An 18,517-nucleotide genomic window follows, 5' to 3' on the forward strand; every position below is an offset into this window, starting at 1 on the left:
AGCTGGCGAGTGTCAGCCGACCCTGCGCCCTCGCTACCCCGGTTCTTTTCTCACAAAATGTTTTATATTAGGGATATTTATACTTTTATATTTTATATAGGAAGCAAATTATTTTCTCAATTAAACCATGATATTTTAATATATTCTCATTGTTAACTTCTGTTCTATCTTAGCATTATAAGAGTAGAGGAAGAGCTCACTTACTTGGTTGTACAGCCTTCAAACATTCCAGTTTTGATGAAATAGGGGCAAACGATGGTACTTTTAATTTTAGTTTTCATTATCATAGTTAATTCAAGGAAGAGAGACTCGGCAAAGCCAAAGGCTGCAAATTTGCTTGAAGAATAATCTGAAATAAAGTGAAGGGTTACTAGTGATATAGCTTGGAAAATTCTCATAATTATTTATTAAAAAACAATCTCCTTTTCTTTTCTTCTGGCTTATCCTTGAGGACAGAGTATCTCCTCCCAGTATGGACAAATAAAAACACTGGAATTGTTTCAATTTCTCTTAATACAAGAATATCAATGAATCAACAGGCACACACACACACACACACACACACACACACACACACACACACATTATTTTGTGTGTCTTCTTTTTTCAAAAGGAGGGTACGTTTCCCAGTGCAATTGTGAAAAGAGATGAGGAGGGGGTGGTGATGCTTCTGGGTGGAATGTTGTAGGATTTCCCTGTGGGGCAGGAAGAGCCTCTCTGCATTCTGGAAGGGCCCTCTTTCTGGGGGATAAAAGAAAGTATAGCAAATGGAAATAGATACCTGACAGTCCATTAATACCAACGAGTCCTGCTATGCTTGAAATACAGACCAGGTGACCATGGTTAGCTTTAACCATGGCAGGAAGGAAGGCCTTACAAGTCTAGGAGATATAAACACATTTTGCCATTAATTAATTAGTTACTTTCATTATTCTGTAAGCATTTTTTGAGTTTATTAACTCACTTAGTGAATTTCTATCTAATATTCATGGTGTGTTAAATTCTAAGGTAGCACGAAAGTAGGAAGTATACAGCCACTTTGAGTTTATTTTCTCAGATATATGAAACAGTGTATACTTTCTTTGATCTTTGAAATTTAACCAGAACTTTTTTATACTCATTGGCTTGATATAATTGTAGAAACTTTAAAAAGTGCTCTGAGTTCTTTATATAACTTTGACAATGTGCAATAAAATCAATCACACTTACATTTCAGACTTTACTATCAGTACAATTTTCCTTCACTTTCAGGAATTAGCAGAAATGGAAGAAATTGCTAGAGGAAGGTGGATTTAGTGCAAACTCTGTATTGCATGATAAGAAGGGTGCTTTGAAATTGTCTACACTGACTAACATTTTTGGTATGCTTTGGTAAACTCCGTTTATTTATCTGTAAGTGATATCATAAGTCCCCATGCCACAAATGCCCTATTCCTTTTCTCACTCCTGCTCCTCTCTCAGGGAAGTTTCACAGTATTTACTGAAACTCAGTAATTCAGTAATATGCTCTCTTTCTCTAAACCTTGTTCATAGGCAGTTTGGAAAAACTGTAGAAATAGGGCAGAGATAATGGCACACCGTGTAGCATACCAGAATGTTTTCTTTAAAGAGATCTTTAAATTTATTTATTTGTATTTGTGTGTGTGTGTCTCCATGTCTGCCCACTTTGCTTTCTATTGCTGTGCTAAGTGTAATGACTAAAAACAATATGCTGTGTTTCCTTCTACTGCTCACCTGAGAGTCAAAACCAGGTAAAAAGGTCAGGATATTATTTATGTGATCTTTTCCTCATTACTATCTAAGTCCAAATTTCTCATGTCACTATTTTGTCAGGTCTGACATTCTACTGGCTAAGAACATGAGTTTAGTATGTTCTAAAGACTGGCCTGATCGGATCTGTCCTATCATTCATCACTGTTCCTACGATGTATGTGATTTTGACAGTCTCATATTTTCACAGTGGAGCTTTTGAGAGACTGCACAAATCTCATGGAGAGGCCACTGGACATAAAACAGCATCTTAGCTTCATTTTGTTTTGTCAACCTTGTTCTGTGGCTGCTATACTAATGCCTAAATTTATGCTTCGTTGATGACAATTGTGTTCTTTTGTCATTTCATGCTCATGTACAGTGTCAATTAAAGGATCTGTTCCTTGTAGCTATGGCATCTTTCCCTTTAAATGATTGAAATCTTGTCATGACTCTAAGCTGGCTGGTAGTGGCAGGATCTAGTTATTGTCTTTCAGCTCAAAAGCCTGAAGGATCTAATTGAGTCCTATAGGTATTTTCTATGTTGCCACCCATTAGTCTTTGTGAAATTCAGGGTCTAGAAACCTAGGTAGAGGTTCCACCATGATACCAGTTTTGTATCTGAGAGTTTATGCAATTTTCAAGAAAGAGAAGTGAATAAAATGTTGATGATGTGGGTCAGTTCCACTTTGTTATGTTATACAGAGAAAGCTCCCAGGTGTGAGTGAGAGAACATTGATGTTTGTAACAGCCTGCAGAATAGCCAATCACTGCTGGGACGAATAGTCCAGGGGCATCTGTAAGCCATGCAGCGAGTTCTAACTGTTTTCGGAGTTTTATTTTGTGCTGGGTTTGGATTTTCTTCTAATTTTCTATATTTTCAGTTGAAGACAAAAATTTCTGGGTACTTACAGGAGCCCTCACCCCATATCCAGAAAGGATGTATTTTAAGACCCTTGTTAATACTGAAGGCTTCACAAATATTAAATCATATGTGTGGGATGCATTTTCTCATGCATAGCTACATGATTATGATGATAAAATTTAATTTATAAACTAAGCAAGTAGATAAACAACAGTGACTAATAAGCTAAAACAAATATAATAATATACTGTGACAAAGTTATATTAATGTGACATCTCTTTATTCAAAATACCTTAGTGTATTATGAATATTAGCAACTTCAGCATATGATTTTTTTCCTAGTAAAAGGAAATACTTTGGCATACAAAATTGACAAAAACATTGATCTTGTACTTTGAGGCCATTTTAAGTGAAATAAGAGTTCTTTGAGCACCGGCTGAGCAGCACCACAACAGTTGATTTTGAGAGAGTGACCAAGTGATTAATGGGCAGGGGCCATGTATTGCAGATACATTGACAAGGAAATAACTCACTGGGATGGGATGGGATGTCTAAGAGTTCACCATCTCACTCAGAATAGCATATAATTTAAAGGCTGGAAAAGCCTGTCTGGGACTTTACTCATATTGTATTGATGGGGACTTCTTAAAGGATGTTTTGAAGAAGAATTAATGATAGAAATGCATAATTTACACTCTTTCCATGGGTATTATTAAAGAAAAGAAAAGGAATACAGAGAAGAGTTCATTTAGCAATAATTTGTCAAGAATGCTCTTCAATTTTGTGAAATATTTTTTGTGTGCTTATGTATATGTGTGGGGCATTGTTTGTGTGTGTGTGTGTGTTGTGTATATGTAGAGTTACAGGTTAATGTTAGTTGGCTCTTGAGTTTGCTCTCTGCCTTACACTATTGAGGTAGAGTCTCTAATCTGAATCCAGAGCTCACCAGTCTGGCTTATCCAGCTAGGTAGTTTGCCATTGTCTCCTGACTCTGCTTCTCATGGGCTGGGATGACAGGCTGGCTGCCAAGCTTGCTTGGCATTCATCTGGATTCTGGGGATCAGAACTCTGATTTTCATACTTGGAAAGCACTTTTACCCACTGAGCCATTTCCTCAGCCCATGAAGTATTTTTAATAATGGCAATTAATAAGAGATTTCACTGGGTATAGGTTGTTATTATCTATATTAAAATAATTGTGTAAACAAATTATAATTGTTCTATAAAAAGCTGTGCCTCTTTTTCTCAATTTTTATGTGTAGGTTGTGATGTAAAGAATCATTAAATTCATTTGATTTTATTTTATTGCAGTTATTCAAGTGTTTGTTTTCTATGAGAAACACCTATTGAATGATCTTCCTGAGTATTTCCACACTTTTGCAGGTTTGAAAAATTATTTCTATTTTCATGGAATATCTATTCATTCAAATCAAAAGTGACCTTTTTACTACCAAAAACAAAGTTGGTAGCTGAATTTCTTTTCAACCTACATATGTGGGTTATATTTTACACATTTTAAGTTTACCTCTTTGACAACCTTTTAGCATCACCAGAGATCATACTGATGCACAGATAGTGTCGACTTCAATGACTTGAAGTTTGGGGAGTTGCATTAGTTGGGTAACTATATGAGAATTTTATCCGTAATATTTTAAAAGAAGTAAAAATTCATAGTGTACCAGGGCCCCAGAACTTAGTAGGCCCTCAGACCTTAGCACAACTGACCCCTTCATGAAGATACCATTCAGCTAATAACACTTAGCAAGTAGATAGCACCATCTGTCAGAATGAGAACAAAGGCCTAATCCACCAAAGTGCATAGTTCTGGGTAAGTCTCTGAATTATGAACCTTGCTTTTTTGCTTCTGTAGTTATGTTTCTAGTTAACTGCTCTTATTAACTAAAGTATATCGACCCAAAATAATGATTTTTGTGCTTAAAAGCTCACCCTGAGAAAGGCCTGATGCTACCGTGGTATCCTGAACACCCAGTAGAGTTGCTGGCTGACTAGTAAAGACTTTCTTCTGGTTTAACGCCATGTCTGAGCAGTCTTCTCTGGTGGGTACCCCACAGAAAGAGTAGGTAAGTATTGAATCATCAAACACAGTTTGACCCTTTAGAATGAACTATTAATTAAGACCATGAGTTCAATGTTGTATGTACCTTATCTTCTAAGAGAATGATAAGATTAATTATTTATTAAGATTATATTGAAAGATTAAAAATGGTACCCTCATAGAAACAAGGGGAGAAGGGACGGACGGAATAGGGGATTTTTGGAGGGGAAACCAGGAAAGGGCATAACATTTGAAATGTAAATAAAGAAAATATTAATAAAAGAAAAGAAAAAATGGTATCTTATACTGTACAGCAGTTAACTCAAAACTAGTGGCTATGGAGAAGTATACTCTGAACAGGTCTTAGAGAAATGTCAGCTCCCAGATGCCAATAGATAACAAAATTCAAGGTTATAAAGGCCCCTTATATGCATGATATAGGGTTTGTATATAATCTACGAACTTTCTTTTGCAAATTTTAAGTCATGTCTGTTACTTATAGCATATAATTCAATGTCAGTGATATATATATATATATATATATAATGTTTTATACTGCATTGTTAAAGGACAGATGCAACATCATTTTTCAAATATTTTCAGTTAGGGATTGATTGAATCTGTAAGTATGAAGGAAAGGCTGTGAAGGGCTAGTGAGGGACACTTAATGTAAATACTGTTTTATTTTCTGATTGGTGTATGGGAAAACACTTTACCTCTATTCTTGACTTATTTCTTTAAAAATTATTGCATATACTAATTTTATATAAGGACATTTTTTTGGATGAGATTGAAATCTCAGTTTATTTATAATACTATACTCCTTTATTTAGCATGCAAGCTAGAGTCAAATTCTTTGTGTGGTATTATTAGAATCGAGGGGAAAATATTTGTGCATAATAAGGAATGGCAGTTTTTCACAGATTAGCAAGCTTAACACTTTGGAGAAAAGAATTCTCTCACTAGGAGTGCTATAGATGCAGCTTTTGGAGATATCTATGATGAATTTGGCCATCAAGCTTTGGAGCAGGTGAATCTAGTGCAAGGAAGCAATATATGAATTTTGAATCTCTCAAATTTTAGATATGAGTAATTCTTTCTGTAATTTTTGGATGGAAGTGGATGCCCTGGTTTTATTGGTTGCTCAGAATAATGCCTAAATTTGCTGACATATACCACAAGGGCTTATGTGTGTTTATTGAATCGTTTTACTGTTAATTGTGTAAACGATTAAGGTCACAACTGTACTTGGACACGATGTAAAATGCAGGCTCAATGACAACAGTAAGCCAGAAGGATGAGAGTCAGGAGGAAGAATTTTCTCAGAGAATACGGCTCATGCCAAGACCCTTTGAGGAAGGTTTGGCATAGTAGGGTTTAGTGAGGATTTCTGGAAGAAATTGAACATGAGTAAGAAGTAAGGGAAAAGAGAGTTTGGAGATAGATAAAAGAGGCTAATTCCATGTCATGGTAGGGTTTACAGCTATGCTATGAAACCCTACTCTACTCTCTATGCGATGTGCTTGGGACACTCTGAATGAGGACTGTTTGATTCTTACATCAATTGAGATTGTTTGGGCAATACAGTGGAAATATCACCATACTTCCTTATGAAGATCAGGTAGAAGGCATCGGGATTGAAGATGGAAAGCCATGATAAACTGTCAGTAAATGAAAGAGGTGGCTTGAACAGCTGGCGTCAAAGATGGAGGGACATGTACTTGGGCAAGGCTTGCTTGGCAGGCAGGACAGTGTTTTTATAAAGGAGAAAATCAAGGTAATTTCTATGTGTATGATATGATTCCTGGTGTGTGGATCTTGGCCCACCTACCAACATGAATGGCATTTAGCATCATCCAGGAAAAAAGCTTAAGAGGAAATGAACATGGAAGGAAAGTAAGAGCCTGTAGGAATGTTTATAGGAGATCTAAAGTACACAAGCATTGTGTTAATTGTTCTATTAGTATTGACTGAAATAAATTTCTGTGCTCCAGTGTGATTTCACACCACTTCCTGGTGACAAAGGATGAAGACAGTGGTGTGAAGATGATGAAGACTGCGAAAATTTTGAGTTGCAGTAAGTAAGAATTAGGAGACCTGAAACAAATCCATTCCCAGGTCTTCCAGAGACAAAACACTAATGTCTGCTACTCTTTGACAGTCTCCATATCACCTATGACCCTGGCTGCAGTCATTTAGATATACTGCATCCTGCACTAACTACCTTTTACTGGTGATTATTTTCTGTCACAAGCATATTCCCTCCCAATGGAAAGAATTTTTGTAGTCCCAGATCCTTCAGTCTCTTACCTACTCTGTAGAGTGGCACTGTCCAAAGCCTTAGCCTCTAGGCATTGGTGGCTAATTAAATGTACACTAATTGTTATCCATTATATATTATTATTAAAGAACATAAAAGTAAGAATTTAGCTCTTCATTCCCACCAGTCATGTTTCAAGTAATTAACATCTTAGGAAGAAGAGAGAGAAAATTTTCATTGTCAAAGGCAGTTAGAGATGTCACTGAGACTTTGGGGTAGGGCAAGAGCAGGAAAAACTAATCTAAGCCACATATAGCAGAGCCTGGTGAGGGCGAGACTTGAATATCAACAGAAAACAGACAAATGGTCTATTTCTTGGCATATAACTGAACAGTTGTTTCTGGAAACGCAGAGAATTCTGATGCTCACTAATAAACACGAGAGAGACTTACCCAGAAATGAGAAATGGCATTGACAAGAAATGATTTTTCCACCAAGTGATCCGGAGTATTGAGGAATGACTTTCCTGTCACAACACCTGCATTATTAATAAGAATTGTGACATCACCGACTTCTTCTCTAACCTACCCAGAAAGGAGAGACACACGGCATTGATTAAAATGTTGAATTTTTGACATTTATTTTCCTAAGTCTCATTTCCATGTGTTTTACGTAAATGTAGTTGTGGAGTACACAGCGTGTCAATGACAGATAAAGGTAATGCTAAGATTAAATTGCCTACTGACACTTAGCTAGCTACATTTGCTTATGTAAGGAGACTCTATGATGTTCCCACTACTATGAAATCACTTAGTGATATGAATACACCTCCACTGTTCAATCATACTTTCCTATCATTCCCTTTAAAGCATTTAATTTGTTTTTGTCTCTTCATGAAGAAGTTAATCAATTTAAAACTTATACTGGGATACTTTTTGAAACAAATATTTCAATTTGGAAATTTTGCTTAAAGTACACAGTTTTTTCTTGAGGACAACCAAGGACATGTCAGCAGCTTATATGGTTTTGAGAGTCTCTTGGATTCCTCTGATGAACAACCTAAAAGGAGGTTTCTCAGGTCTGGTACCAGTGTTTTGATCAGAGACTCTATTTTGCTGGGAGCATTGTTAGCCCACATAACTTCATTTAAACAGTATATGTTTATATACCCTTATATGTGCTATTTATAATGTTACATAAATAAAAAATAATCTGATTTTTAAGGCTCTCCCAAACATCCTTTGTGTTATATTTTTTTCTTCCTCCCATCTTCCATCACTGCAGCCAAATTGTCATCACCAATTTTGGCCATTTCCTTCTTAATATCTCTTGTATATTCTTTGTGAAGACACAATGCACCCTGGACACAGCCCCCTGAAATGTCGCCTTCCCAAGGACCAGCGCACATAGTACTGGAAGGCACTTTGAAAGCTGCCAAGGGAGAGGGCATCAATAGGGAATTCTCACCTGTTGTGATGCCTATACGCCACAATAATGACCACCAGGGCAAAATATCCCTTAAGGGTGCAATAATGCCACTCACATCTTAACCAAAAACTGTCTAATTGAATTTAAGGCCCGCTTAACAGGAAGAAGATAATTCTGGGTACTGGAAATCTAGCAAATTACAGGGGTTGTTGAGATCATAGATCTTAGAGAATAACCCACTACCTCTACTTTACTAAGTCAGTGGAATATCTAAAGGCATTCTAAACGTTTATCCTTATATTCACAGGTAAGTGTAGTTCCCTTCCCTCATCAAAGAAACTTTTTGCAACAGATGGAGACCATTACAGAAACTATAACTAGTCAAAATACAGAGAACTTCTGATTGTGGGGTGCCTATCCCAATTGATATTTTACAATCTTATACCCATGGCTCAGGGAACATGAGGAAGAGGGAATAGAAAAGTCATAAGAGCCAGAGGACCAGACAATCTGATGTAAGATTGTGTCTCCTAGAAATAACAGGGAAGCTTCACTCATGAAATATTTCAGCTTTATGAAAGCCTACATAAGACCTGAGCAAGGACAACACCAATAGGCATACTAACAGAGAAGGCGGTTATCTCATGGGGCCGTACTTCTAAACAAAAACAACTAAGGACTGCTGAGAGAGGGAGAACCAGTCTTCCCCAGGAATCCGGCCTCTAGTTGGTTGTTTTGGTGTGTATATATATATATATATATATATATATATATATATATATAGACACACACATGTAGTGTGTGTGTGTCTGTGTGTGTATAAAACATTGAAAGAGAAAGAGAGCATGAATTTGAAAAGAAGCAAGGAAAGGGAAGAGGAAATAATATAATTATATTTACCTCTAGAAAAAAAATACACCAAAGAGCAAAAACTCTTACTGTGTTTTTAACCATATATGGTATTACAACTATGTACTATTGAAGTGTTTAATTGGATGAATTTAGTAAATTCATATACCCATGTAATATCTACTTCAAAAACTATAAAATATGTTCCTAAGTCTTTGTACATCTTGCTTCTTGCATGGTATATTTCAGACCTGGAAAGTTCCCCCAAGGCTTGGTATTCAGTTTCGTGTTTTTGATAGTTTTGGGATGTGGGAACTAGCAGGAAGTTTTGGTCGTTGAAAGAATTTTCAGTGGGGATTGTGGGATATAGCATTGCTTTATTCCACTCCTGGCCTTGTGGTAAGCAGGCACATTGCCATGCCCTGTGCCCCCTGTGGTAAAGTAAGTGCTGCTTCTCCTGATTGGCTTCAATGGTTCAGGTTACCATGGCCTGAAAACATAAGCCATAATAAATCTGTTCTCTTGGTTAAAAAAAAAAATGATTTCCATAAGGAGATGACCTGCTGTGTAAGGATAAGATCCCCTCTCTCTTCCTCCCTTCCCTCCCTCCCTCCCTCCCTCCCTCCTCCATCCTTCCCTTCTTTTCATTTTTGATAATAGAGAGAAACCCTGGACCTTGTGCATGCTAGGCAAGCATCCTACTATGAAATTGTTTCACTAGCCCTCTTCTTTGCTTCAGACTTCAGTAAGTTGCTTAGATGCTTATATAGGTGTTGCTCTTGTTCTATAGCCCAGACAGGACTTGAGCTTGGGATCCTCCCACCTTAGCTTCCTGCATTGTTGGGAAAAGAGCTGGCCCCAGCATGGCCTGTTTTCTGACTTGCATCTCTCTATTGCTCTGGTGTTCTCTCCTGATGGTCTTTAGTGCCAGCAAAGTGTGAAGACATTCCTGCCTGGGTGTCTCTGAGAATATTTCTTCTAGCAGCCATTAAGGTTTACTGTGAGCATGTGGGTGCGTGATGACTAATTTCTATAGTAGTCAATTCCCTGATTCCTGTTTGGCTAGGGTAAGTCATGCTTGGATTGAAGACCTCCCAAACAATGGTGTATTTGTTCCAGTGCCCAGAGACTTCTGTGACCCTTTGTAAACTGCTAAAAAGACTAGTTCTAATCTGAACATAATCTTCCAGTAGGATTTTTACAAGCTTCACAGCTATCTCATCTCTTCCTTTTCACATGGTCCACTTCTGCTGCTTGCATAGTCAACTAAACATCATGAGTCTTGTTTGGAGTAAACCATACTCCAGGAATATTAAATAAAGTGTCTCTCTCCTGCCATTTTGTCTCAGATTGTACCTCTGTAGGTCACAGTGATAAAGCTGATTCTGGGGTAGAATAAATAAATAGGCTAACCAATGATGTGAAAATGAGAGAGAGAGAGAGAGAGAGAGAGAGAGAGAGAGAGAGAGAGAGAGAGAGATTCCAAATCTTTTGGAAGATACAACTACTCTTTCTTTCCTCTAGACAAGAAGCATTGCCTATCCTGACCTATCCTGACTTTTCTAATTCCTGGTCAATGCTATGTGCTGAACCTACCAGTTGTAGAAACTTTGAATATGTATCTATCTATCTGCTGTTGATATAGGTAAGTGAGTTAATATGGGCTGGTGTTGAGATTAGACCTCTCTGCTTTGGAGAAAGGTTAGGTCCAAGGAAAACATTCACAAAAGACCAAGTTGAAAAAATATCTTACTGATTTGGTAAGACAATCAGTGTAAAGAAGGGCTCAATCTCACACTACAGAGGGATACCTGGTCAAAAAAATGGGGAAAAGTAGGTAGAGCCTTTCATATAAAATCATTAAACATCTTAGAGAATGAATGGCCATTGACGTCACTCCAAGAGGAAGTCCTGCATCTGAGAGTCACTACAGCAGGAGGAGTTATTATCTAGATTGTGGAATTTAATTTTCACTCTACTTAGAGTGGACATTTAAGGAAGACATTATTCTAGCTCATGGGTGAAGAAACAGGCTATGGGATGTTAATAACCTGCCAAAAGACTCACCACTTCTGAGAGGATACACACATCTGTAGTGGCATGCAATACTTGCTCTTACACAAATTTTCCCTTGTTTTAATTATATATTTTCTTTATTTACATTTCAAATGTTATCCCCTTTCCTAGTTTCCCCTCCAAAAATTGCCTACTAGCCCTCCTCAACTCACCAACCTACCCACTTCCTGGCCCTGGCATTCCCATATACTGGGGCATAGAACATTCATAGGGTCAAGGGCCTCTCCTCCCATTGATGACTGACTAGGCCATCCTCTGCTACATATGCAGCTAGAGCCATAAGTCACACCATGTGTTTTCTTTAGTTGGTGGTTTAGTACCAGGGAGCTCTGGGGTGTACTGGTTATTTCATATTGTTGTTCCTCCTATGGGGCTGCAAGCCCCTTCAGCTCCTTGGGTATTTTCTCTAGCTTGTTCATTGGGGACCCTGTTCTCTGTCCAATGGATGGCTGTGAGCATCTACTTCTGGCCCCACCTGGGGATCCATCCCATATACAACCACCAAACCCAAACACTATTGTGGATGCCAACAAGAGCTTGCTGACAGGAGCCTGATACAGCTGTCTCCTGAGAGGCTCTGCCAGTGCCTGACAAATTTGCTCTTCTTAATCATCAAGATTAGGCGCCTCGGTTTTCCTGGAATTTGCAATCTTCCTGCCTTACCGTTCCCAAAGTTTGGATTACAGTCATGTGTCACTTATGTTTGACTGTATTTGTTGACTTTGCATGCTGGAAATGAAAATTCTTTCTTTCTCTGCTTATGGAAAGCTAATTACTCTGCCCTTTGGAATGCTCTGCCACACTAACTGGTTCTCTATCCATTTCAAGGGTGAGGATGATGTCTGCCATTTGTTAAAGTCTTACAGGTAAAGTATTTGGGTTTCCCAGTACTTAAGAACTAACTACAATTAAGCCAAAAACATGATTGAGGGATAAACCTGGAAACACGGTACTTATAAGATAGTGGCCAAAAAGAAACCTTTTGGATATATTTCAATGGCAAATATTTCTAATTTTTTAGAATCTTTTTCTTCCAGACACCAAGGAAATTTCAACCAGAACAGAATGCTTTGTAGGGAGACAAGGATGTTAGTGTAGAAGGTGATGATACGTTTCAGCATAGGGAAAGGTTTGGGGATGCTCACATTGCTCACAGCTCACTGATGATGCTCCTGGGATAAGGTAGCAGGGGTTCTAGGGCCACTTTAGAGCCATTGGCTTCCTGATCCATTACCTGGCTAAATTCCTTCAACTCTCACTGTCTCTATTTCATAATGGACAAAGTAGCAAAATGATAGTTCCTGTTTCACTGTGAAGTTTGTATATGATCAGAGACAGAAGCAAAGGTTTTTCTGGGCACCCTGAACTGGTTGATGCCTGGTTCTGGGACAGAATCTCGCACTCATCAAATTACATTAAGTTCACCCCAAATCCGTTCTGCTGGGAGCTCTTTCTGCCATGTTTCTTTCCCTTTTGATTCCCCTTGTTCTGTACCAAAATGGACTCAGGGAGCTATAATGGCCACGTTGTTATCTGCCAGGGAGTAACACAAGCTCAAAACCTGTGGGTCCTCAATCAAGAAAAGAGGAAGAGAAAAGTAAGGAAGTATGAAGCAAGAGGTTCAGGTGGTATCACGGCTACTCAGTATTAATTTTAAATAAATACAAAGTTGAATTGCACATAGAGAAACTGGATTACAAAGAAATCTCTTGGGGATTCTGTGTCAAACTGTATGTACCTGTGACTCCCAGCTACCTGCCATGACTCTGTCTCTTGCCAGTTTCTGCCTTGTGATCTTGGGTAAACTACAAGGTCAGTGCTCCATGGCTTCTTCCTCTGTTTAACAGGAATGATGACATCAAAATACATTTCATAAGGCCAAGGTGTACTGATGACTGGTTTATGAGGTACACATTTGCTGAAAAGAGTAACACAAGATAAAAATAATATAGTTGCTAGTTTTATATATTATTTTGCTTTGGCTTGTTTGTTCAAATATTTTGAATCAGCCTTGAGACTCTGACTAGAGGCTGGTACATTAGTCTTTTTTTGAGAAAGCCATTAATCCCATATGTCCAATTCCTTCCCCTGATAGGATTACTGCAGTCTAGGTTACTAATATGTCTATTTCAATCATACCTGAGCCATAGAGCAGAAAACCAAGATGTTCCTATGTTCTAGATCCCTTTGAAATCACACAAATTATCCAGTTATTAAATAGCCTGTTCTTTTCTGTGGAAACAGCAATAACGGTGTCTGCCTATAGTTTCTCTTCCTTCCTGCCTCACTGATGTTCCATTGTTGATCTCCTATGTGCTGTGTTGTGCTGTGTCTGTCAAGGGGACCATGGGTAAAGTGAAAAATCTCACCCAAAGTTAGACAATACCAATAGGTAAACTGTGAGAACTTTTGTACACTGAGTGATTTCCCCTTTATACTCCTTATAATGTTTCCAAAAAATACAATGTGGCAATAGGTTTGCCATAGGGCTGGGTGTGATTTAATTGTCATCAAAGTTATGGGACAATGGGTAGTTAAAGTTGCACACCATGAACTTGCCAACCACTCACTTCACAGATATGCAGGTATGTGTTGCAAGGCAACATTGTTAAAGTTGCACAACAAAATCAGGAGATCTGGGGCTTGGCAGAGTGTCTACCAACCACAGGTGAATCCCTAAGCAAAGCTGCCAGACAGGACTGGGTTCTGAAGTGAGTAGGGCACTCAACAAAGCAGTCAGGAGCATTGGGCTCTGAAGTCAGGACAAGTCCTACTAGGCTATGCTGCTTTTTGTCTTAAATATAAAGTCACATTTAAGATGAACAGAATTAAACTGTAGATACACAGCAATCTTTGGGGGAACCTATAATAAATCCCTTCCCCCTTGTAGTAATAAAAATGCAGGTTAGAAGCAGTTTTCCCAGAATTGTAGCAAAGAGCAGTGATAAACTCACCTGGTCAGCAACTCTGTAGACCTCTATCCTGCTGCTGCAATCACACTTATAGGCAAATACTTTCACATCACCTTTTTGTTTGACCAGTCTACAGGTTTCCATATTGCCTTCTTGATTAATGTCCCAGAGAACTAAAGTGGCCCCGTGGCTGGCAAAATGTATGGCCAGTAGCCTTCCAAGTCCACTTCCAGCTCCTGTTATAAGTACAATCTCTCCAGAAACATCCTTTTTCCTTTTAGGAATTACTTTGAAAACTAAAGATTCTAAAAAGTAATATAGAAACTTTCCAAAAAAGATAGCTGTGTCCGCCACTGGATTCATGTTGATTGATTGAAGAAAGCAACGTCCTAATAAGGGGAAAAGTAACTGGTAAGTCTATTTTATTACAACAGCTGTAGTGCATCATTTAGTACAAGGGCTTTATATCTGAGACAGTATTTTCAAATTGTAGCTTTAGTAGAAATTGTCATAACTGATGAGTAGTAAATTATATAAACAATGAGCATGATAACACTTATGTCAACAAGAAACATCTTAATTATTAAATTACATAAACAGTGATTATGAGAATACTTTGTTAATAAGAAACATCATAATTTATAGAACACCCATTTTCAGATACTGTGATTGATAGGTAGGCTATAGATGGTAAGAATAGCTTTGCAGTTAGGGACATACAATCTTAACTTGTATGTCTTAACTCACTCAGTCTTATATGATAAGCAAACTAGGACTTGGGACACTTGGTCTAGCGACTTTTCTACTGCTTTGTCTTAGTTTGTTTTCTATTGCTGTGATAAAGGTCACAAGCAAAAGGAACTTAGGGAAGAAAAGGTTTAATTTACCTTACAGGTGACAGTCCGTCATGAAGGGAAGTCAGGAAAGGAGTTAAAGGTAGGAATCTGAGGCAGAAAGTGAAGCAGAGACCGTGGATGAGTACTGCTGACTGGCTTGTTCTACCAGTTTTCTTATACAGTCCATGACCGCCTGCTCAGGGGTGGCACCATTCACAGTGAGCTGGGCCCTCCCACATCCATCAGCTCTTGGCCTTGCCTGCAGGCCAATGTGATAGAGGCATTTTTCTCAACTGAGGTTCACTTGTCTCAGATGATCCTGGCTTTTGACAAGTTGACAAAACAAAACCAGACAACAACATCCCCCCCAACCCTAGACAACACACATGAGTCATCTTAATGATCGAATAGATATGCTCTTCCACTTGGTGACTATTTAATAATAATATAGAAATCATATTATACTACACATAAATCCTCTATATATTTGCACCTGATTCATATAATTATTTTTGGGAGGGATAAGTTAAGTATAGCATTGCTAATTTATACTGAAACAGAAAATCTTAAGTAATTTCATTGGGAAGTCACATAGCTAGCTATTCAAAAGCAGAAGTCTCCGTAACTGTCATTCAGGTCTTTACAACTAGAATAGTTGTTCTTGGAACTAATGGGTCCTTTACCCATAGCCATTTTTTTTTTAAAAAGTATTATTTATTTTATGTATGTGAGAACACTGTAGCTGTGTTCACAGACACCAGAAGAGGGCATCAGATCCTATTACAGATGGTTGTGAGCTACCATGTGGTTGCTGGGAATTGAACTCGGGACCTCTGGAAGAGCAGGCAGTGCTCTTAACCTCTGAGCCATCTCTTCAGTCCCCACATTTTAAAAAAATAGATGATTTATAATATTTGGTCACATTTTTCTGGTTTCTGATAGTTTTCATCTGTTATACTTTAACAACCCTACATGAGCACCTTATATTATTATAAAATTTGTACTTAAGCCCAAGTACCTCAACGGTCCCCACTAAAATCATAAAATGATATCATACCCATTGTTATTGAAGCTGTGAAAATTCACATACTAGGCAACTCTGAAATGCTCAGCAGGCATGACAGCATTTAAGTTTCACAAGGGTGCCCATCTTACTGATGTAAGTGGTCATTAAGAGGCTAAGCAAACCCCAGTTAGTAATAGTGACGACAGAAGTTTACAGCACATCAGGACTTCAGTGTCTATGTTCTTAAATTCTAAGTGCTACTGCATACTTCCCCATTCTCTTCAAAAGACAAGAGTTAAGTCTGATAAAAAGAATTGCCTTTCAAGACCTTTCATTTTAAATCAGTCAAGAAAAAAAAATCAGTCAAGAAGTAACTTAGATGTCATACTGAGAATGCTATAAGACCCAAGGTGTTGTTACCTTGCTGTTAGACCTATCCTGCCAGTGATTTCCACTTAGAGGAGATATAAAGAGAATAATTCTGTCCTTAAATCATTACTGTAATTATTTATGTGGACTTCAGAAGGGAAGAAATAAAAAGAAGAAAGTTAGGTTCAAATAATCAAAAGCTGTTTTTCAAAGATGCTGAGTCATAGTCTCTAGCATTGAGGAAGACAGTGTAGCTCGGAGACAAGAAAGCTGAACATGTCGAAAGACTCGAGGAGTGGAGAGCACTTGAATCCATGCCTGCACATATAAACTTGTGAATACCAGGCTCAACATCCGCGAGAAAGTACCAATGCCTATCCCAGTCTCACAGCTTGCCCTTAGCACATGTATAAAAAAAAAATAGAGGAAGGCCCTCATGAGTTAAAGCCCAGGTTATTGAAAGTTATTCCTGAACATTGTCTTTGTAACAGCCAAAGAAGGAAGAGTTCTGTCATCATGGAGTCTGGGCTACAATCCAAATCTACTCATGCGCATAACAATCCTGAGCCAGCTGTATACCCACATGAGCTTCCTTGTTAACTTTCTGGAATACAGGGCGTTAAATGTAAGCTTGGCACAAGAATGAAGTAGTGACAGCTGGCACTTGAGTATTTACTCACGGTAATGCTTCATGACAGAGTTCTTGGTAGCTCCAAGTGTCCAAGCACTTACTTGGGAACAAAAATTGTTATGGCCAACACTAACTACATCGGGGTTTGAGTGTTTTAAATTGTATGCTTCTAGTGGTCTGAAAATACAGTTCAGTGGATATTTATTTATTTATTAATATTTTTATTAGGTATTTTTCTCATTTACATTTCCAATGTTATCCCAAAAGTCCCCCATATCGTCCCCCCCACTCCCCTACCCACCCACTCCCACTTTTTGGCCCTGGCGTTCCCCTGTACTTGGGCATATAAAGTTTGCAAGTCCAATGGGCCTCTCTTTCCAGTGATGGCCGACTAGGCCATCTTTTGATACATATGCAGCTAGAGTCAAGAGCTCTGGGGTACTGGTTAGTTCATANTGTTGTTCCACCTATAGGGTTGCAGNTCCCTTTAGCTCCTTGGGTACTTTCTCTAGCTCCTCCATTGGGNGCCCTGTGATCCATCCAATAGCTGACTGTGAGCATCNACTTNNGTGTTTNCTAGGCCCCNGCATAGTCTCACAAGAGACAGCTATATCAGGGTCCTTTCAGCAAAATCTTGCTAGTGTATGCAATGGTGTCAGAGTTTGGAGGCTGATTATGGGATGGATCCCTGGATATGGCAGTCTCTAGATGGTCCATCCTTTTGTCTCAGCTCCAAACTTTGTCAGTGGACATTTAAATAGTGGCTGCTGCCTTAAAAATGCATACCCACCTGGGGAATCCATCCCATAAACAACCACCAAACCCAGACACTATGGCAGATGCCAACAAGAGCCTGCTGACAGGAGCCTGATATAACTGTCTCCTGAGAGGCTCTGCCAGTGCCTGGCAAATACAGAAGTAGATGTTAACAGTCATCCATTGGACAGAGCACAGGGTCCCCAATGAAGGAGCTAGAGAAAGTACCCAAGGAGCTGAAGAGTTTGCAGCCCCATAGGAGGAACAACAATATGAACTAACCAGTAACCCCAGAGCTCCCTGGGACTAAACCACCAATCAAAGAAAACACACAGAGGGACTTGTGGCTCTAGCTGCATATGTAGCAGAGGATGGCCTAGTCGGTCATCAACGGGAGGAGAGGCCCTTAGTCCTTTGAAGGACTATATATACTGGGTTTTATATATATATATATATATATATATATATATATATATATATATATATATATATATATATATACTATATACTGGTTTCTATATCCCAGTATAGGAGAATGCCAGGGCTAGGAAGCAGGAGTGGGTGGTTGATGAGCAGGGGGAGGGAAGAGGAGATAGGGGGCTTTCAGAGGGGAAACCAGGAAAGGGAATAACATTTGAAATTTAAATAAAGAAAATATATAATAATAATAATAATAATAATAATAATAATAATAATAATAATAATAAAATGCATATCCCTTATC

General features: G+C 38.4%; 1 protein-coding gene across 1 annotated transcript in view; it reads right to left on the minus strand.

Annotated features, from left to right (window-relative positions):
• LOC110293632 (short-chain dehydrogenase/reductase family 16C member 6) overlaps positions 1-15,173 on the minus strand; it is a 19,396-nt gene extending 4,223 nt beyond the window's left edge. The window contains exons 1-5 of the mRNA XM_021161508.1: positions 15,083-15,173; positions 14,238-14,584; positions 7,383-7,514; positions 782-881; positions 205-349 (exon numbers count right to left, since the gene is read on the minus strand). Of these exons, the coding sequence (XP_021017167.1) occupies positions 205-349; positions 782-881; positions 7,383-7,514; positions 14,238-14,558 (698 nt within the window). The 5' untranslated portion in view covers positions 14,559-14,584; positions 15,083-15,173. The remainder of the gene's footprint in view (positions 1-204; positions 350-781; positions 882-7,382; positions 7,515-14,237; positions 14,585-15,082) is intronic.
• Positions 15,174-18,517: the final 3,344 nt, after the last annotated feature.

Source organism: Mus caroli, chromosome 4 (genome assembly GCF_900094665.2).
Source record: "Mus caroli chromosome 4, CAROLI_EIJ_v1.1, whole genome shotgun sequence".
Taxonomy (NCBI): domain Eukaryota; kingdom Metazoa; phylum Chordata; class Mammalia; order Rodentia; family Muridae; genus Mus; species Mus caroli.